Here is a 22,137-nt window from a genome sequence, read left to right as displayed (position 1 = left end):
CAAACTCTTATAAAAGTTGACAATCTCCTCTCTGATGCTAGCAGGTGTAGTTAGCTTCCATCCATCCATAGTTATAATCTCCAGTATATGTTTCTTGTGGCTTCTTTCTTTCATAATAGCAGAAAAATACTTAGTGTTGGCATCTCCTAGAGTGATCCATTTTACTGTAGACTTTTGCTTCAGTATGCTCTCTTCAATTAAAGACCATTTCTCCAACTCTTGTAGTGTATTCTTTTCTTGTTCCAATAGGCTGTCAATGTAGTGTTGTTGCATACTTTCATGCACTGTGATGAGCTCCAACCTTGCATTTTCAATTCTCTGTGCTATGCCCTTATACTCTTCATTGTTAAGTCTTTTGAAAAGTGGTTTAAGGGCTTTGAGTTTTTTTTCTATATGTCCTTCATTTTATCATCAGCTACTCTCATTTTCCATATGTTCTCCACCATTGTTTCAAAATCCCTATGAGCTTCCCACACATTAAATAACCTAAATGGTGATTTGATATTGAGTCTTACAGATTTTATATTGATCAACATAGGCGAGTGATTAGAAATCAGTGGAGTGTCATACTCAGTACACACATTGTCGCAGTTCATCATCCACATGTCATTGCCAAATACCCTGTCATTCATACTTAGGATTTGTCTGTACCTTGTTGTTTGTACCTTGTTGTTTGTTTGACCAGGTGTAGTAGTCTCCTTTCCATGGCAGCTCATTCAAGAGGAGTGTGAATGCGGTCTGAGAAGTCATCCATTTCATTCATTGTAACTGGATTGCCATACAACCTATCCTGTGCGTAGAGAATGGCATTGAAATCACCACTTAATATCTAAGGCTTGGTCGTATGAACAGAGATATCATTCAAACTTGTCCATAGAGCCTTCCTTTGTTCCAATGAACATGAAAAATATATAACTTATAGTACAAGTCTTATAGTGGAGTGTTGATAACTTGATATGTAAGGATCAAATTTCAAAAACTTTCATAGTTTCATTTCAAATTTTCATTGCATAATAATACTTCAAATTAATCTAACAAACTAAAACATTAAGCTTAAATAAGTCTAATAATTTTAAAATAACACAAATTACCTCAAATCAACTTAAATACGAATTTCTAGAGGACGCTCAAGACAACTCTTCATATGCCTCCTCAAACAGCTTGTGCCCTCCCACTTTCGACGAACATTTAAGACTCAGACCACAGTTATTGCACTTTACTTTACTAACTTCTTCATTTTCTTCTACCACCTCAAAGTATTCCCAAACATATGAGCTCATTCTAGAAGCACGGAGCATGATTTAACTTGAATTGAGAATTTGGGTTTGAGAATTGAGAGATGTGTGAAGAAATAAAAAAGGGGGGTTTATTTATAGTTTTTCAAAGGGCTAAATTAGTAAATAATAAAAGTGTTATTTTTTTTAAAAAAATGCCCAAAAAGGGCTATTCTTGCAAATTAGTTGTTGGGCAATGGTCAAGACGTCAACTTTATAAAAAAATAAAAATCAAAAAAGGCGTTGAACCGGTCTGGGCCGGTCCGATTAACCGGTTCCCAAATGACTTGACCATAACGGGTCATACCAGTCCGGTTAACCAGTACCAAAAATCTATCCGGCACAAACTAGCCCCCATCCCAACCCAGCCCTGCCCTCCCCCTTACTATCGGGACGGTCTGGTCCGATCTAAAACTGGTCAGGGCCGGTCCGGAATCGGGCCAACCCGACCCGTTTGACACCTTTAGTCTGGACATCCTAAAAGAACAATGGAGTCCCGCCCTTACTGTATCCAAGGTAAAATATTGCATATGGATAAATGGAAGGAATATTTAATATACATATGGATAAGAATATATAAATACAAAAATTCTTAATGGGTTAACGGTTTATCCGATAAGAAAATTGAATAATTCATCCCCAAACCGATAAGCCGTTTATAATAAAGTTTCAATCTGTTCACCACCTGTTAATCCGATAACCCGATACCAATAAGCCATTAGGTCACTTTTACGATTTGGTTTTCAGTTTCGGTTCGGTTTTGAACACCCCTACCCGAACTAAGCAATGGAGGAGATGAGACTCTACTCTGTCAACATCCACACAGTATACATTAGGATCCCAGGTAAGCCTTATTCTTCCATTCACAACACTTTGATAATTATATTGTAGTGCCCAACGCCCCAACCTGGTGATATATTTTTGAAAACTCTATTGACACTAGTTTCTTTAACTCTAGTCTCAAGCAGACCAGCTAGTTTTATGTATTTATTCTTTAAGTATAACTTTAGCTCCTTCTGCTTGTATCTCTTGCTAATCCCTCTAACATTCCACACTAACCAGGTCATTAGGCTGGTATAAGAGGCCCACTATCTGTTGTAGGCAAGCATTTCTGATTCCCATTCCCACCTGATTTCACTGTTGCATTGCTTACCCTCTGAACACTAGTAGATAAAGCCGGAAACTCCCTAATACAGCTCAACTCAGGGCTTCTCTGGGGTAGCTGGTCCTCCTTATGAATCTCCTTGCTTCTTACCATTGGCTGCTCTTCACAAATAGACAGTAGTAGTTGTCCTTTCTCAGGAACTTGATGATCATACATCCCTGTAGCTGGCTTATTTGCTTCCAAGTGCTCAGTAGGCTTTTCCCTCACCTCAGCAGGCTTCTTTGTTCTCCATTCCTGGATCACCTTTTGAGGTCCCACTGGTTGTGGAGCTTGTTGTGGGGCAGGTTGTGCATTGCCAATTGGTCTCCTTCTTCTTCTAGGTTGTTCAACTTTATGCTTCTCAGCCTCAATCTGCTTGCAACATTGGCCTATTTTCAAGCACACTTCGCAAAAATCCGGTTTCCAGTCATACTCTATCATTTGATCAAATTGCCTCCATTCAGGTTCCCACATAGTGACACTAGAGGGAAGTGGTCGAGTAACATTGATTTCAATAAGCATACGAGTATATGAGATCCTTTTTTGTTTAGAAGTGCACTCATCAGCATACAAAGGCCTTCCTATTGCGCTTGCAATTCTACTCAGAGATTGACCACCCCAGCAACTCATAGGGAGATTTGGTAGCACCACCCACAGGGGAATTTCAGTGAGAAATTCTTTTGTAAAGTCGAAGTTCACAGTCCATGGTTTCAGGATCAAAAGTTTGTTGTTAACTGTATAGGGACCTGAATACAGGACTTCATGCATGTCATTGATAGACTGAAATTTGACTACATAGTAACCCTCTTCATGGTAAAACACCTCTAGTTCTGCCACTTGATTCCAACTCTGCTTTATAAACCTATGCATGTAGTTATAGCTCGAAGTTTCCTCAATTACATACACAATTAGAGAAAATCTCTTTTCAAGTTTGAACAACAGTTTTCACATGAACAATATTTGGGGGAATGTAAGATAACTTTAGCCCATTCTCAGAACTACGGTTACCTGCAAATAGAGAAGTCCATGCATTTGTTGTCCCCTTCTTCTCAATTGCTGGTGCTAGATCTGGTAGTACTCGTTAGGTCTTCAAATTTCCCAGTTGATTTGTTCTTATGGCCGATTAGAGATGGACTAATACTGAGATCCAATCTCTTAGCAGGCCCCTGTATTATCGCTTCACTCTCATATTGTTTTATCCTTGCATCATCCAATGGAACGCGAGTCTTTACCATCTCAGCTATTAGGAGCTTCAGTTGGTTTACCAATACCAGCTAAAGGTTGCAACCTAGGTCTTCTGCGAGCTCGTCCTCTTCCCCAGCCATGAACTACGGTGGGCGTATGTTTAACTAACGTGCGCCGGAGGGCATGGGAGCTAGAGAGAGAAAGCAAAAAATCACTAACATGTTTAAAATTGAACTCACGAAGAATAGTCTCAATTACTTTGATCATGTTTCATAGTGTTTTATGACCGTCAAAAGTATTTCTTTTAGAACCAATCGTAGGTTTTTGTTATAAAGGATACATTTTGACCGGTGTTTAAAAAGGTATTTCCGGGACTCGCCCGGGGTCGTCTCTGGGCGGGACACTTGCAAAACGCCCTGGGACTCATGTATGGGGCTTAGTTCTGTGAGGCTTACGCCCCAAGCACCCGACCGTGCGCCCTAAACACGCCTAACGGCCAACGCTCGAGGCTCGCCTAACAGTTCTAACGCAAATCACGTGTCGAATTTCCTAATTAATATCGTTGATATTCAAAATTCTTTAACAAATTAATGATAAAAGTTCTATTCATCAATAGAAATATGAAGATTGAGTATAACTCTAATAATGAGACATAGTATTGCGAATTTATATCTTCACTTATTATTGGTCGTGTCTTAGTTCATTTGTCCCTCCTTGTTATACACTTCTATTAATTTGATATCTTAAACTAATTTGTATTTATTCATGAAGGAGTAATATTTTAATTATCGTACTAATAAAATTTTATTAATTATTTACATTTAGGAAGGTAAAATGTGGAGTTTAATCATTTTTTTAAAGAAATTATAAGTTTTTAATTAATTGAAAGTTAAAGACGTTATACGTGATTTGTATGCATTAGTTATACTTAAGAATCATTCTTAGATTATTTTTTTATGAGTTCCTTTAATTGTTTTTAAATTTTTAACTTTTAATTTATATTTTATATTTTTTTGTGTTATTATGTTATTTTATTAATTTATAAATTAAAATTTTTAAAGATCCATGGGGCTTACGCCCCCCCTCCCCTCGCCTCCAGGCTTACGCCTCGCCCTATATCAAGTAAAACGCCCTGCCTCACGCCCCCGCCTTTTAAAACATTGCTTGTAAGTAATGCATTATATATATGTGGGGATGGAGCACACATATATATAATTTTCTTCAATTTTTATGCAATTTTACCTGTTTATAAATATTTACTGTCATTATATTATTTTATAAAATATTAAAAATTAAATACCTATGGGGCTTACGCCTCGCTAAGGCATATGTAAAACGCCTCGACTTACACCCACGCCTTTTAAAACACTGATTTTGACATAAGCTTATGTAGTTGTGACAATAATCAATAGTGGTCTAAAGTTTAGTCATAAATTTTTTATAATTTTTCTATAATTTTAGACGCTTGATTCTAAAGTTTCGAATGAACCCGGGTGAAATCTTCCGCTTAAGAAGCGGGAGGTTATGATTTGCAAAGGTTCTGAAAAAGGGACAAAATATAAATGGTGGCCTAAAAAATAGACACTGGTTAAACGGGCAAAAAACATAACTAGCCAATATTTAAAGAAAATTTACATATCCGTAGCCGCAATAGTTAATTGTCATTCTATGGCACCTGAGTATTAACATAGCATAGCAGATTCAATATATATTTTCTTTCATTTTGTATCATTTATAAAATATGAAACTAATAAATCTAGAATATATAGTGTATAATAATATACATATGAAATCAAACAATTATAAAATAATATCAAATATTACTATTATATATTTAGTATAACAGCTAAAACAATACTACAACATTGAATATACCATTTATTTTTTAAAAATAAATTACATTGCAATATATACATTGTTTATTTAATATATATCATTATGAAATATAAATTATATTTTATTATGTTTGCAAAGACATGAAGAAGTCCAAAAAATATTTCATGTCAAATATACATAAAGTATATTTAGATTACACCCAAAATACATAAATGATACATTAAATATGTGCATGTGCTTACAAGTCATATATCCAGTAATGTATAAATTATAGATATAAATGTATATATATACAAAGAAGAAGTAGCGTGAAGGCAGAAAAAAATTGGAATAGCAAAATTATTAGGTAAGATTTGAAAATAATTTATGTAGATTAAAAAATAATCCCGATAGAGAAATGTCAGTTATATTAAATTCCTTATTTAGTGGAATTCCTTCATTTGTGCATTCATTAATTATGGCATAATCTTTACAGTATGCTAAGATTGTAAAAAAAATTGCTATTTATGGAATAAACTAAAATTAATATCATTTTGTTAAATAATTTTTAAAAAATGCTCAGCCATGTAAAAATCTCAAAACTAAACTGTTTACATGCTAGCTACTTTTTTGGATCGCATTTTTAAAAAATAGCCAATATTTGAAAAGAGCTACTATGACTGTCATGGACTTTAAACTTTAAAAAGTAAAACTCCATGACAGTGTTCTGGATTTCGTCCGAGATACTGTCATGGACTTTCACCATTTGCTGGATTTCGGGTGTCCAATGCTAGGTTTGAAATAAAAACTTGGACATCCTAGGATTGATCCCAACAACACTTGGTGCGACTACGAACCCATATGTTTCAACCTTGGTGGATAGAATTATCTTGGCAATGTGTTCGCTGCGGGACAAGCTGCCCCGTGCATTAGTCAAAGTATGCAAAAGCTAACCCAAACACCAACAATATCAGAAAGAAAGAAAATAACCAAATTTGGTTTTAAGAAAATCTAAGTAAACCTATGTGGCAGAGTCAACACAAAAAAATTATCAAAGGATTGTTCCTGCAAAGAGGAGAAGGCCGCCTTCAAAATGCATGTCTAATGTTTCTTATTTGCACACAGTTCAACAGAGAAGTTAGCAGTCTTCCATTTTTTGCACTTGAAAGAATGCAAGATGAGGAACATTTTGTGCAGATTCTATAAGTTGGTAGGTCATTATGTTGTAAAAATTCTTCCTAAAGTCATACAACAAAGTCTTTCTTTTTTGTCAGAATATACCAAATAATCGAAAAACTGAAATTAGAGTCATGCTACATATGGTTCTTGTAAGGTCCCGTAGTAAGCAAAAACCCTATAAAATTCTTTGGATATTTTCTCCAACTAGTTTGAATAACTCATTATTCACTTCTCCCTTTATTTGGCTGCGACCGTCACACCTTAGGAGGTTGAAATACAAAACAGCAGACTCTACCATCTCCTAGTAGGCTGGAGCATGGGAACGAAAGCTGCAAAAATCCAAGAATACCTCGCAATTTTCCACTCAGCTGGTTCAGATGAACAAATCACTGACCATAATGAGCATGAGTTACACAAGTTCTGAACGATCCATCCCCATGGAAAGGCTTCCAGTTTGACTTGTCCAAATACCACAATGGGAAGGGGAAAAAAAACTACATACAGATAAATAAGTTAACTGATGGGGCCTAACACGGCAAAAACTGTTAGATTCTTGAACAAAAGATCCCATCTGATGTTTGGCATAAAGTTAGAGCAAATGATTTCTATCACCAACTTATGGAAGCTCTGGAAAAGCAAAATCTTCAAATGAACTAATTTCTACAAAATCTTAACATAACAAGGAGAGAAACTGTTTAGAAGATGCTAATATACACAGAAAGCAAAAGAATGGCAACCTGGAATGACAAAAGCATACCAAAAGCTTGCTATTATTTTGCATCATAGCATAGGGCCAGAGTAACAGTGCTCGATGAAGCCCTTGAATCTGTTGAACAAAAAATTCAGAATTATTCTTCACGTATAATATAGAATATATCATAATTGTAAACTACAAAAATAAATATTAACCTTCAAATTCATCACGCATCCAGTCCTGGGCACACATCAAAGCTTGCAAGGTATCTGATCTTAGCGAACTGCGATACTGTTCAAGAGCTTTATTCCCAGTGTTGAATACAAACTCTAATGAAGCTTTTGACATCGGCATTCCAAGAATATTCCGTGCCATCATGGACAGAATAGGATACCTTGGAGTGTGAACCTTCCACCAGTTTAATATGCTAAAATCGGCTTTTCTAGGGAAAAGCGGCTCTTCCAAGTATTTATCCAAATCTGATTTTATGTTGTTGCTCTGTGAGGTCTCATAGATGAATTTGTCGTACCCTGTCAGCCGATCATTATTAGCACCAGCACCACCAACTTGAGATGCTTCAGCTTGACCATTCGGAGCTAATGGTGAGTAAATAGCATGGCCATTATACAGAGCCTTCATACAATCTGAGACAATATTAATACAGTCTGGAGCACTATCACCATATATTTGAGGATAATAGTATTCAACCAATTTCATCTTGTATCGTGGGTCTAAGATGGCTGCAATTGCCAAAGCCAAGCTACATTTTTTCCAGTACTCATCAAATCTGCTTTTCAACTTTAGAGCCAAAGAATTAACAAAATCATCTGAGTTTTGACACCACTCAATCAACTGCAAATGAATATCACAGATCTCTGGAAAGTATGTATTTGCAGTAGGATACTTGCTTCCTGCAAAAACACTGGAAACTTCAACAAAGAGCTTTAGGAAGCTAGCAATGGCACTTATTCTATCCCACTCTGTGGCAGATGGACACATTCCATACCCAGAATCATGTTCTTGCAAAAGGGGAAATGCATCTTTGTACTCCAAAGCAGTGTCAATCATGATATATGTTGTGTTCCAATAAAATGAATTATCAAGATTCAAGCAATTCTGGCAATCAACCCCAACAATTTGAGCCATCTCAGTGAACTTTTCCTGGTTTGCCTGTGAACTTCGAACATACCGAATACTTTCCCGGACCTTGTGGATTATCGGGCTTGCTGTTTCTAAGGTATCTTGGACCATCAACTTGACAACATTAGCTGCACAGCGTGTATCAAATAATTGGCCGTCACAGTAAAGAAACCTGTGCTGGCAAAGCTGCTCTCTGATTCTACTTACAATTTTGTCATATGTCGAGTAGTTATCAAATGTCACAGAAAACAATTTCCTGTCAATATCCCAATTTCTTAGACTAGTCATGATAACTTCTGAAAGCATGTCTTCTGTTTGGGAAGGATCAGTTGTTAAAAAATTCAGAATCTTCTTTTTCAGTTGCCAAGAGTCATCTATGTAATGTGCTGTCAAACACAAGTATTCAGCATCGCCATTAGCAGTCCATGTATCAGCACTAAGGCTGATTTTACCAGGCAATTTGTCCAATTCTTCATATACTTTCTGTCTCTCCATAAGATAAATTTCCCTGCAGTCAGCCTCAACTCCATCAAATGTTGCAATGTCAAATAAAGGTTGAAGATTTCTGACAAATATACGGAAACCAATATGTTCAACCATAGACAAAGGATAGCCATGTAATATGATCATGCGAGCAAGATCAAGCCGGCTTCGCCTATTATCAAAGTTAATCCCATTGTTGAGTAACCCATCTCTTGGGTGTCCTTGTTCAAACTTAGTCCTCACAATGCTGACTGCTTCAGCCTTCCTCTGCTCTTGATCAAAACTAAAATTCGAGATGGCAAGGGTTCCCTCCTTTTTCTTTCCCCGTGTAAGCAACTGACTTATGTCATGGTTTGATCTCCTACGACATCTGATCAAATGATTTCTCAAATGTGAAGTCCCACTGGTGCTAGACCCGCTAAGTTTCCTTTTACAGTGCCTACAGATAGCCACAAAAGTATCACCTTTTTTTACTCTATCAAAATCATTCCACACAACAGATTTTAGTCTACTAGAATTGACTATAACTGCTTCCTCAGCTATCTCCATTGCTTCCGACTGTAGCAATACCTGAGAATTTTTTTAGGGAGCATGGGGAAAGTGCAAAGACACTTATTAGTTCTAAACTAGAATAAATGAAGAGACAATAAAGCTTCAATAACACAAAGGCTAATTGTAATCAAGCAGTTCTTTTAATTACCAGTTGAATATAGCTGTTCCAATCACAACAAGCACAAAGACGTCATATATATCTTGCCAGAAATTGACAAACCTTAGAAATGATAATAAATATTTCAACACTAATTGGAAGGTCTCAATGCACATAAAGGTTGTACAACTATTTCTATCAACTATTAGGAACCTCAGCCTCTAAAAAAGCTTATTAAAGAAATAACAAGTAATACTTGGGAGAAAAGGAAGTACAAAGTAATCATCAGGGACACAGCTATATTGCATGAAGGGCCTTCAATTGAATCCCCGTAGTTTAAAATTATACTGCACAAATAAGGTAAAGACTAATTTTTTTGGCATAAGGGAATCTTCTAGTGTAGCAGCAAAGGTGGCTCCAAAATTGCTTCAAGCTGCAGGGTCGAGAGCTAGGTGGACATTCTAACATTTTTTAATCTCCTTGTTAGACCTCTTGACTGTGCTACTACCAACCATATACTTCAATAGCATCAGCAACTTGTAAGATGGCTTCTAGCTTACACAAGATCCGAAGAGCTAAACTTTTTTTTAAAACTTGAAGGATCCTCTCTGGTGCAAGATACCCTTAAATTAGTAAAGTATCGTCAACTACAACATGCTCAAAAATGAACTTTTAACAGATAAAAATGGAAGCAAACTCGTGAAGAGTTCTGAAGAAAACATGACAAACAAAGTGGTCAACATAGATCATTCACTGTCAACCAAAATAACAAGATACCTTGTTTTAATGAGCAAACAAAATAGCACAACTTTCTGCATTTCAAGTTTTCTTTTCTACCATTAAATGATAGAAAGAATGTAGGTATACACAGTTGCCTTATTCGTTGGGCGAGCATCAGTATATACATATACATACACATATATATATATATATATATAATATACCAAATTACCAATAGAGCTATGCCAGACTTTTCTACCAGTTAAATTAAGAAAAAACTATCAAATTCACCCACATATTTGGGCGAGGATCAGTATATATAATATACAAATAAACCTATAAAGGACATTTCTACCATTTAAATTACAAAAAAACACTATCACATCCACACACATTACATAAAAGCCAGACCTTTCTACCATTTACATGACAGAAAACGCTATCAAATCCGCACACTTCAGACTTTACATAAAAAATTTACAGCTTTATCAAATGTTTTTTTGTTTTTTTATTTATTTATTGTTACAGCTTTTTCAAATGTCTTCTAATTATTGTTACAGCTTTATCAAATGTTTTTCTAAAGGTGAATTAAGCTAGAAACCTTTCAATTTCAAATTACCCATCTAAGGCAGCACAAGATAACTATAACTTCAATCCCAAACTAGTTGGGATCGACAATATGAATATCCATTCTGCTCCATATCCATACTTAAACCCACCTAAGATAATAAGAAGAAATTCACAACAAAACGAGGCACTAGTGAAATTCTAGCCAGCACAACACCAGAATTCCTCAATAATTTAAAAAAACACAAGGTGATTTCTTCCCATCCGCTCAAATCTTACTGCGCAAAATTACCCGGTACCTATGCTAGTGGGAGGTAGCAGGCACCGGTAGTCATAAAAAAAATTCCTCTTTAATTTACAAAGCACTACATTGTTTGGAAATAAAAGATGCAAATTTTATTGTTCAAAAAACAAAAGATGCAAACTTTACGCACAAATTAGAGATTAAAAGGCAAAATTTAAAGAGCAATAGCGTAAACGGCTCAACAAAATAGTGAATTTTGTCCAACCAAACCGGGTCTACATGACCCAGTACCCGACCCATAATCCGATTCATTAGGGTAGACGAAAAATAAAAAGTCGGGTCGGAGAAGCACATATTATTAAAACCCTATGAATATCGGATCCGAAACCTAAATTAACCCAAAATCCTTTCGGACTTCGGGTCTAAATATATCCAAAACAACAGTTTCAATTATAACACTGCCATACATGACATGAAGAGAGAGAAACAAGAGAGAAAGATAGAGAGAAACAGTGTGTGTGTGTGTGTGTGTGTGTGTGAGAGAGAGAGAGAGAGAGAGAGAGAGACTTACGAGAATTGAAGAACTTTGGCGTTGTTACAGAGGGAAGTTAGGGTTTGTTTGTAAGCGGTTAAGGTTTTTTGTGCGAAGGAAATCACATAGTGAAGGTGTAATTGTGTGTGATAAACGAAGAGATGAGAGTGAAGTGAGCGTCTCGTTAGCGAGAATGTGTTGTGAAGTTGGGTTGCCAAGAGAAGGCGCGAACCCGAAGAGACAAGTTGTTGGGCCTACGGTTTGGGCCTATCTTCGATCTCTTTGACAATATTTGTTGGAAAAATGACATTGTGGGTGTGTTTGGTAGAAAGGAAAATGTTTTCAAGAAAAATTAGTGGTTTTATCACTTATTTTCTCTTGTTTGGCTAGTGAGCGAAAAAAAAAATTCGAAAAATATTTTCTATTATTTGGTTAGAGAGTAGAAAATATTTTTTAAGAAAATAATTTTTTTATGCTACTCTCCTCACCCCCTTCCCCCAAGTCCCTATGTTTCATGTGCTCTCTCCTCCCCTCCCCCTCCCCCCCCAAAAAATACCCAACAATTTTATGACTCTATTTTCTTTAAAAATTTAATTATTGTTCTAACAATTCACACAAACCCAAAGGAACTAATGTGTTGCTTTACTTTTTTATGCAAAAATAATGTTGAAATTTGTGTTCTATCTTTTTTTTTTTTTGGTTCTACATCATGATAGGAAAGTACTTTTTTTTTGTTAAAATGAAAGAAAAAAAAATTTATATCGTGAAAAAAAATATTCATTTGTTGAAATGAAAAAAATACTCTATCTATAACATGAAAAGAAAATACTATTAATAATATTTCTATTTTGTAACGAACTGCCCGGTTGTTTCGAGTATTACAATCCCATCTCCCCATTTACTGCTCAAATTGTGTTTTACGGTTGTTATTTGACTTGCCGGGGTAATTGCTTCGGGTCCGGTGAGGTTTTGGAATGATTTGAAACACTTATGCCTCATTTGTTTGCACTTAATGGAGGTCTAAATTTTAATCATTCAAACCTCAGACATTAAGTGCGTTTGTTTTTAAAGTCTGAATCTTAATTATTCAGATCTTAATCATTAAGTGCGTTTATTTTTTTTGCTTCACAACCACTTAATGGGTCTGAATAGGTCTGTACGATTAAGATCCATAACAGAGACTTAATTTCATTAAGATGCTATCATTCATATTCATTATTAATTGTCGTCACCGCCTACCATTATCAACTATCACCATGCCGCCACCACCATACTCAACCTCCATCACCACCATCATCCTCAATCATAGCCGCCACCATAATCGGCTACCACCACCCGCCATCCGCACCATTCCCACCACAATCATTCCCAATCACAAACATTCATCCACCTCAACTACCACAACTAACCACCCCATCACCATCAACAATCATAACCGGCACTACCCATCATTATAAACTGTCACTACCTACCACCACCTTCCTCAATCACAACTACCACCACCACCCGCCATTATTAACTATCACCACTCACCACCACCATCCTAAATCATAATCGCCATCACTGCTAATCACAACTAGCTACTACTTTGAACCACCACCATCAACCAAACCTACCACCAACCACCACATCTAGTCGGCATTCACAAGCACCATAGTTAGCCATCACCACGAGCAACTACTATATTTTTAAAAAAATTATATATTTTATTGATAGAATATTAGACTAATGAGTATTTCATTTGAATTTTATGGTTATTAATTTTCAAATAAAGATAAATTTTATACATTAAGATATTAAAAATCAAACAGTCTTAATCATTTAGTATTCAAATCTTAATACAAATCTTAATATTCATATGTGTATTCAGATTTAGATGTCTTAATCTTAATACACATCTTGTTATTCAGATATGTATTCAGATTCATACGCCTTAATCTTAAAAAAACAAATGAGGCCTTAGTTCCAAAGTTTAGAACTTAAGTTGAAAATGATGACCGGATGTTGACTTATTTGTAACGACCCTGGAAAATTTTTGCTAAGAAAATTAAGGTTTCGTGGTGCCGAACTAGGCTTACATGTTTGAGAATGACCTTTTGGGTTGAATAATGAGCGGGGGAGTAAAGGAAAATTTTTGCCGAAAAAAGTCATTTCTGCGGCCCACTATGCGGTCGCAGAATCACTTTGCGGACCGCATAATGGCCGCAGAGTGAATCATAAGTGGGGCAAGTTTGAAGGAAGGTCTGAGGCGCATTATGCGACTGCAGACCAGTTCTGCGGTGCATTATGCGACCGAGGAATAGGTCTGCGGACCGCATAACGGTCACAGACTGAAACGGTGTTGCCCAGTTCCGGAGGGCCTTTTTGCGACCCATTTTGCGGTGGAGCTTCATTTTTCTGATTATATAAACCCGACCCCATTCTTATAAAATACTATTATGGGTCATTTTGAAGGGTTTCATCTGATATTTTAGAGAGAGGCGAGAGCATCTTAGAGAGAGAAAGTGAAGACCTAGTCATTTGTCTATCAATTCTTGTTCAAGGTTTGGAGATTTCACAAGGAACTTACTAGGGCTTCAAAGAGGTAAGATTTTCTAACCATAGTCTTCAATTTCGATTTTGGGTAAATATGAGTAATTGGGAGTATTATTTATACATACACGTACCAATAAGGTTTGTAGAAAGATTGTTGAGTTCAAATGGGTAGAGATTTGGTTGAAAATGATAGAAATCTTCAAAGACTTTAATTGAAGATTTGAGGGTTGAATTGATGTCGGAATTTGGTAAAATTTGTATGGTTGGACTCGTAGTTGGATGGGCGTTCATAGTTTGTAATTTTTGTCGGGTTCCGAGGCGTGGGTCCCACTGAGATTTTTGAGTGCAATTTCGTATTTTATTGAAAAATTAGTATTTTCGTATGGAATTAATTCCTATAATTTAAATTGATTGAATCGAATTAATTGTGACTAGATTCGAGGCGTTCGGAGGACGATTCGCGAGGCAAAGGCTTAATGGAATAAAGAATTGCTCGGATTGAGGTAAGTAACAGTTCTAAATTTGGTCCTGAGGGTATGAAACCCCGGATTATGTGTTATATGATCGATTTTGAGGTGACGCACATGCTAGGTGACGGGCGTGTGGGTGTGCACCGTAGAAATTGTGACTTGGTCAAATTCTATGGAACTGTGTAGTTGAATAATCTGTTGTTATCTGTACATTCTCCATGTAGTAGGGAAATTAAATCACAAATCATGTTTAGATTATGTGTTGGCACTATAGGGATCCACAGAGGTTGTGTACATATTGAATTATCTGCTAAATTATTATTTTGTACTCACTCACAGTTTACTTATTTATTTTATCTCAGTCTCTATTGTTCATTATTGATGCATCATATCATTGTTATTTGGGCTGATTTTTCATGATTATTGAGAGCCCGAGAGACGTGAGAGATTTATAACTGAGTAAGGTCGAGGGCCTGATTGTGAGATATTATACTATAGCATGTGAGTTGTCCGTGCGGATCCAGATATTATACTATAGCACGTGAATTATCCGTGCAGCACGTGAGTTGTCCGTGAGGATCCAGATATTATACTATAGCACGTGAGTTGTCCGTGTGAATTATAGCATTTGGGCTGAAGGAGCCCCTCCGGAGTCTGTACACACCCCCCGTGAGCGTAGGTATCTACCGAGTGCGAGTATTGAGTGCTGAGTGAATGAAATGGCTTAGTAACTGTGGTCCTGAGAGGATGCATTTGATTTCATTCTTATTGCACTACAATTGTCATATATCACTGTGTTGGAAATTTCTGAAAGATATTATCTTCTTTTTCAGTCGAACTTGATATGAAATTACTGTTGAGTTTTAAATGTTGAACATGAAAGTATGCCTATCTTCTTATGTTGGAAATTACTGTAATTGGACTTAGTTGTGAAGCTCGTCACTACTTTCATTTCTTTATTTAGTATTGTTACTTGCTAAGTTAGTTGTACTCATACTACACTCTGCACCTCGTGTGCAGATCCAGGTACTTTTGGACACGGTGGTTGCTAGTTCTCGGAGTTTTATTTGTTGAAAATTATCGAGGTAGCTGCTTAGCGTCCGCAAACCTTGACTCTTTTTCCTTTCTGTTTTTGTATTGTTTTACATTTTCAGACAGTGTTTTTAGCAGTCAGACTTTGTTATCATTTAGATACTCATGTACTCAGTGACACCGAGTTTTGAGAATATATCTTATGTCAGTAATTTGTGAGATTTTTCTATGGAAATTCAAATATTATGATTTCAAACTTAAGAGAAAATGTGATTTATTGAGGTTGTCGGCTTGCCTAGTATTGAGATAGGCGCCATCACGACATGTGTAATTTTTGGGTCGTGACATATTTAGGGTAGGGGTGAGGGAGGGGTGGGGAATTGGGGATGGTTGGGTGTGGAGAGTTGGGTTGGGGGTGTGGGGGTGGTTTTGGTGGGGATGGGGAATGAGAGGAAGGTTGGCAAAGAGTTTTGAAAAATATTTTTCCTTCTCTTGATAGAGAAAATATTTTTCTCAAATTGGAGGAAAATTAGTTTATAATAGGGCTATTCAAAACTGTTAACCGGACCGTTAACCGAACCGATGATTTATTGGCTTGTTGGTATTGGGTTCTCGGGGTAACGGTTGGTGAACGGATTGGGATTTTATAATTCGCGGCTTAACGGTTTGGGGCGGATTACTCAATTTTCTTATCGGATAAACCGTTAACCCGTTAAGAATTTTTATATTTACACTTTTATATGGGATCAACAAAAGTTACATGAGTATTATCAAAAAATAAATCTGAAAATGCCTTCAAGTTTTCAGTCAAGTTTTGTAAGTGCAGGGGATTCCGATTGTATATAAGTTTTAGTCAATTTGACCAGTTTACAGTCTTTCCCCTTTTTTGATATGAAATATGATAGATATGCAACCAAAAGAAATACTTATAATAAGTGCAGTTCAAATTATAAAGTGTTAACACATTCGATCATGTAGAAATAGATGTTAACAAGCCTAGTAAACTAAAAGGGGGTGGGACTTATAGTCAAGTCACTTTATCAGGTTTGGCCGTTTGGTATTCACAAGACTAGGAGGGTGTTTGGATTGACTTTTAAGCTGGTCAAATCAACTTTTAAGCTCTTTCTAACCCTTTTTAGTGTTTGACAAAGTTAAAAAGTGTTTAAAATAAGTTTAAAACTGCTCAAAACAAGCCAAAAGCAGTAAGCTGGGCAACCTCAATTTTGGCTTAAAAGTTATTTCTGTTAAAAAACTACTTTTTCTAAGCCAATCCAAACAGGCTCTAGAATTGTTCAAAAATTTTCTATTTGATTTAGCCGATAAACCGCTTGATAACCGCTCCTTAAGCTAAATTACATCCACCCTCTCATGGTTAAAAAGTGGTTAACTATCTCCATTAATCCAATACCAATCCGCCCGTTATCTTATTAGATGTCTAACGAATTATTATATTTATAACCCGATAACCGATAAACCGAACCGTTAAGCTTAATTATCCGCCCGATTCGCCCAATAAGCACCCCTAATTCATGAGAAAAATATTTTTCAAAACATTTAAACCAACATAACATGGAAAAATTGAAAAATATTTTCCGAAAAATATTTTCCTTCATACCAAATACACCTTGTATCTCAAAATAATAACCGAAAAAATATATTTTTATATATATATATATATATTTTGTATGTTATATACAAAAATTATACAGATTTTATGTACTTTTTCGGCTACCGAATATAAACAATTCTGGTGCAGGCTAAAAGTGAAAAAAACTCATATCTGTTTGCCCCATTTTGTCTCTTTATGTTTTGAATAATTAACCTAAATAGATGTCCATCCAACTACTTAAGTTGAAAGTAGCCGGTATATGCATAATTTATGTTTAATATATATATAAATATATATCAGCTAGAAGTAATAAAGAGTAAATTCAATCGGCTATTTATGTAAAGATCCTATGGTTTTCGTCCCCCCTCCCCCCCCCCCAATTTTGTTTTAAATTCCCAAATTATCATGAGAAAAAATCCCCAATTCTCTGTTTTTTCCTTCTTCTGAAGGTCTAATTTATCGTCTTCTTTTCTTCTTCTTCTTCTATTTTTTTTTTTTAAATGTTAAATTAATCAGTTCTCATTATCTATTTTTCCCTGCTGGCCCAATTTATTTAATTTCAACTTAATAGAAAATAGATTTAACATATATATTGTCAATATTTTTTTTTTTTAATAATCAGTATATTTTAACTACAGTTAGATAATAGAAGATGAATGTATTATTGTATTTTAGTTCTGGGAAAAAGGTCAAATTTGCTCTTAACCCTTTCCATTAAAAAATGAAATATTTTTGTTCTTATTGACTAACGACAGAAGCTTAGTTTTTAATGACAATTTAGCAATTGATGATGCCACATATCTAGTAGGTGGGCCTTTTTTTTACGAGAATAAAGGGTTAAATTTGCCCTTGAGCTAGACCATTTCACGTAGTTCAAGAGCAAATAACTAGGGGTCAATTTGAGGCAAATTAGAGCTACGTAATTAATAAAGGTTGTAGTAGAGTGGTAAGTATTTCTTCATTCTTAATCAAATGTCTTAGGTTCGAGCCCTGGATAAGGAGTCGACTATGTTAAGAAGCGCTTTACCCCAATATAGGACTTTTCATAGTGAATCTGAATTTAATCGGACTTTAATGCGAATATCAGACATCGATTAGAAACCAAAATAAAAGTGGATTATAGTTGACGTATAGGTAGAGGCAAAGGGTGTGTGTAATTATAGGAACGAAGAATATAATGAACCACTTTGTATGATCAGCTTTCTCATGTGTTAATTTCCTCTTTAATTTCTTGACCATATTCTCATTCCTTCACGAAGGAGAAAAGAAGACTTTCTCTCCTTTGAAAAGATATCCTTTACTTGCTTGTCTCATCTACCAAATACCTAGTAATAATTAGTACGTATAAAATCATGCAACTATTTTTTACATTCCCTCATTTCTCTCCACAACTTTCCTTTCTCATTGGATAAAAAGAAATTAAAGAGATCAAATTTTCACGAGGCAAGAGAGCAAAGTAAGAAAAGCAGTTCTTCAATGGGCTCTCTTGGAACTATTGCTAAGAGTTTGAATGGGCTAATCGGGTATTTTAAATTTAGTTTTAGTTTTATATCTTTTTTACCAATTTAATTCATTTATATTAAATTTTTTACATCTATTATGTGAAGACCGTCTTTTAAATATATATATATATATATATATATATATATATATATATATATATATATATATATATATATATATATATATATATATAACAGTCCTACTATATGACCATTTTGTTGTATTGTGAAAACCATATATGTTCAACATGCATGCTAATTTTCTGCAAAGTATGGTTGAAGATTATTGTATATTTTCTTCATTTTTATTGGTTATTTTTTGTTATTTTTTTGTATTATTTGGAAAATTAAGACCTAACTTTTTATTTTTCCCTCTCCTTTTTCTTAACAGACCTGGAGTGGAGCTTCTTTATCCTTTGTAAGTTGCCATCTAATTTAGTTGCTAGTGAAAATACACAATATATAGAATACACAACATTATGTGTCACTAATTCATTTTCCCCCCAATGAATAGGTATTCTTCTATGCGAGCAATTGAGAGCCCTTCACCACTAGATGATCAACAATGGCTAACCTATTGGGTTCTCTACTCATTCATAACTCTATTTGAGTTATCTTGCTGGAAAATCCTCCAATGGTAACAACATATTATGTACAAACGTCTAGAGATATAATTTTGTGAATTTTAACTTATATACATGGATAAAATTAGGGGCAGCCTGATGCACAAAATATCATGTGTTTACGCAGGGTTCGAAAAAGGATCGCACCCCAAGAGGGTGTGATATAAATAGTCTACCCTCATGCAAGCATCATTGATTGATTCTACGACTTGAAACTCGTGCGACCTAGGTCATATGTTTGCAAGTTTATTGTTCCTCCAAGGCTCTCCTTCATGTTATGTTATGTTACTAGCTTGCCTTATTTTTCAGATTACTAGTCACCTCTTTCAATGAACGATTACATATAGTCATCTTTAATTAGATGACCTACAAATATTCTATTACATTGTCAGTGTATAGTTTTGTATATTCTGAATTCAGTGGTGGAGCTAGAGCTTTGACTATGGGTTCGGTTGAATCCAGTAGCATTGATCCAAACCTTGTATTTGTTTTAAAATGTTCATTTAAAACTCAGGAACTTAAAAAAGTTAGAATCACCAACTCACTAACGTTAAATTTTGGCTTCGCCTCTACTTGAATTTGTTCATATTACATTAGTAATGTCATTGACAGGCTTCCATTTTGGCCATACATCAAGCTTGTATGTTGTATGTGGTTGGTGCTACCAATTTTCAATGGAGCAGCTTATATACATGAGAATTTTGTAAGGAGGCATGTTAAAGTTGGAAGTCGTATTAGCTCAACTTATCCTGAAAACCAAAGAAAGGCTCTTCAAATGATGAGCTTAGATGCAAGAAAATCAGTTGAGAGATACATAGAAAAATATGGACCAGATGCCTTTGATAAGGTCGTCAAAGCGGTACGAACAATAATTCCCGAACCAGTTTAATTTCTATACATTTACAGTATATTATTAAAGAACGAATTTTTTTATACGATCTATATATATATATATATATATATATATATATATATATATATATATATACACACACACACACACGTGTTTTGGTCTAATGGGCCCGTTGGAAAAATTGTCACTTTCTTTTTAAATCAGTGTTTGGCTATGAAATTTTCAATTTTCGCTTGAAGATGAATTTTAGAATTTTTCGAAATTTTGAAAACTCCAAAAAACTATTTTTCAAAATTTTCGCTCAGATCAATCGTAAAAATTCAAAAACAACCCAAAATTATATTTATATCCAAACACAACTCTAATTTTTAAATATCATTTTCACTTGAAAAAAAAATTCACTTTTTTCGTAGTTTTACAATTCTTATGTCCAAACCAAACGCCCACTAAGTCATTCTTATTGTGAATTTGATATGTTTTCAGGCGGAAAGAGAAGCAAAGAAACACTGAGGAAACGAGCGATTTCAGAAATTTCTCTTACCTTACCAACAACAACAGAGTTTTTCTTTATTTACTAAATTGTTTATGTTTCAATTGGATATGTTGTATATCAATTTGTATTTTGAATTTCAAAACCCTTCCACATAAGTGAAATTACAAATATATGTGAGTCTTTTCTTATATATTAATTTGGACAGTCATTGAGATTATTCGTGTTGTATTCAGGGAAATAAGTAAAAACTAACAAGGATTAATACAAAGTAACTTTAAATAAAAAAAGAAAACAAGAGAAAGTAAAAGTATTTTGGAAAGCTGAGAAATTAGATTCTTGCCAAACCACCATCTTTCTTGTGTTTGAAAACTTTTTGACAATGAGCGTTTTAGAAAAAACTCTTTTTTTTTTTTTTTTTCATTTTTCTCTATTCACGGACACTCACTAGAGGCAGATCCATAATCTAAATTATATGATTTCAACCTTTAAGATTTTTTGTATTGAACTCATTATATTTTTACAGTTATGAGTTCATATTTACTAATTTTTGCAATTCAAACTTACGTTTTTAATTGAACCAGTCACTAGAATACTAGATGCGCCCCGCTCCTCACCCCAAAATAAAACTACTAGAAAACATAGAAAATAGTTTACGTTGGAGTCCTATTCTGTTGGCCGGACAATAACGGATCGAATTTGCAAACAGCTATGTCAAGAAAGTTCAATCAAAATGAAGCAAGCAACATTACCTTGATTTGTTGCTCTTCCGATATCCTTTACCAGTTAAAAGTCTAGCTCAATTCCTCCGAAATGAAATGAATTTTTTTATTTTTCGTTATCAATATACTTTAAGGTTGGCCATCAATTTTATTAGAGTAGAAATTATTGTTTAACATAGAAATTTACATGTAATTAATTATAAGTGATCTAAATATGTAAATATTTCTATAACATTACGAATAGTTTGGTTTGGGAACAAGTTATCTAAAAATTATAATAACGTAATTTAATACAAGGATAAAGCAGTGAGAGACTTATTTAGTGGATATTGATAGATATTTGATTCATTGGACTATGAAAAAGATATACAAGGTTTAATATAAGCATGTATTTGATGTATACTAAATAAGTTGGGATAAATTTTTATTTTCAATTTTACCTTAGATTTTGTTTTATATCGGGATTAGTAAACCGGGGATTATTATCCGAATCTCAATATGGAATAGAATAATACTATAATTGTGGTATAAATTAACCCCGGCATTACTAATTCTGTATTCAAAAATTCAACAAAATGCGAAATAAAATAATCTCGCATCTAATCCCAAAATTATTATCTATTATCTCACCAACCAAACAACTCGTTAGTATATAGAATTTGAACTCCAATGAAA

The 22,137-nt window shown here is 34.8% G+C and overlaps 3 protein-coding genes across 8 annotated transcripts; 1 reads left to right on the top strand and 2 right to left on the bottom strand.

Annotated features, from left to right (window-relative positions):
• Positions 1–2,340: 2,340 nt before the first annotated feature.
• LOC104115348 (uncharacterized) lies at positions 2,341–3,288 on the bottom strand. The gene has a single exon (XM_009625952.2). It carries the CDS (start codon positions 3,286–3,288, stop codon positions 2,341–2,343), a length of 948 nt encoding a protein of 315 aa, XP_009624247.2.
• Positions 3,289–6,596: 3,308 nt separating this feature from the next.
• Positions 6,597–11,876, bottom strand: LOC104115328 (zinc finger BED domain-containing protein RICESLEEPER 1-like). 6 transcript variants are annotated; one of them, XM_070181953.1, is made up of 4 exons: positions 11,666–11,876; positions 9,615–10,171; positions 7,507–9,484; positions 6,597–7,423 (listed from the first exon to the last, which is right to left on the bottom strand). In XM_070181953.1, exons 3-4 carry the CDS (start codon positions 9,461–9,463, stop codon positions 7,368–7,370), a joined length of 2,013 nt encoding a protein of 670 aa, XP_070038054.1. In that variant the 5' UTR covers positions 9,464–9,484; positions 9,615–10,171; positions 11,666–11,876; the 3' UTR covers positions 6,597–7,367. The 6 variants fall into 6 exon arrangements, with proteins under 6 accessions (XP_070038054.1, XP_009624230.1, XP_070038057.1 ...); XM_009625935.4 differs by lacking the exon at positions 9,615–10,171 and having other exon boundaries at positions 6,597–7,091; positions 7,335–7,423; positions 11,666–11,874; XM_070181956.1 differs by lacking the exon at positions 9,615–10,171 and having other exon boundaries at positions 6,597–7,091; positions 7,355–7,423; positions 11,666–11,874.
• Positions 11,877–18,644: 6,768 nt separating this feature from the next.
• Positions 18,645–20,913, top strand: LOC104103710 (HVA22-like protein f). Its single transcript, XM_070181896.1, has 5 exons — positions 18,645–18,795; positions 19,166–19,192; positions 19,289–19,411; positions 20,010–20,256; positions 20,734–20,913. Exons 1-5 carry the CDS (start codon positions 18,749–18,751, stop codon positions 20,758–20,760), a joined length of 471 nt encoding a protein of 156 aa, XP_070037997.1. The 5' UTR covers positions 18,645–18,748; the 3' UTR covers positions 20,761–20,913.
• The last annotated feature ends 1,224 nt before the right edge of the window (positions 20,914–22,137 follow it).

Source organism: Nicotiana tomentosiformis, chromosome 8, assembly GCF_000390325.3.
Source record: "Nicotiana tomentosiformis chromosome 8, ASM39032v3, whole genome shotgun sequence".
Classification (NCBI taxonomy): Eukaryota; Viridiplantae; Streptophyta; class Magnoliopsida; order Solanales; family Solanaceae; genus Nicotiana; species Nicotiana tomentosiformis.
This window is presented reverse-complemented; position numbering and strand designations above follow the sequence as displayed.

Excerpts from the sequence above, each read along its gene's own strand:
- LOC104115328 (XM_070181953.1), bottom strand. The coding sequence starts at position 9,463 with ATGGAGATAGCTGAGGAAGCAGTTATAGTCAATTCTAGTAGACTAAAA. Across the intron at positions 7,424-7,506 it reads GATGCGTGATGAATTTGAAG|ATTCAAGGGCTTCATCGAGC; the intron begins GTTAATATTTAT and ends TTTGTTCAACAG.
- LOC104115348 (XM_009625952.2), bottom strand. The coding sequence starts at position 3,288 with ATGCATAGGTTTATAAAGCAGAGTTGGAATCAAGTGGCAGAACTAGAG.
- LOC104103710 (XM_070181896.1), top strand. The coding sequence starts at position 18,749 with ATGGGCTCTCTTGGAACTATTGCTAAGAGTTTGAATGGGCTAATCGG. Across the intron at positions 18,796-19,165 it reads AGTTTGAATGGGCTAATCGG|ACCTGGAGTGGAGCTTCTTT; the intron begins GTATTTTAAATT and ends TTTTCTTAACAG. Across the intron at positions 19,193-19,288 it reads GTGGAGCTTCTTTATCCTTT|GTATTCTTCTATGCGAGCAA; the intron begins GTAAGTTGCCAT and ends CCCAATGAATAG.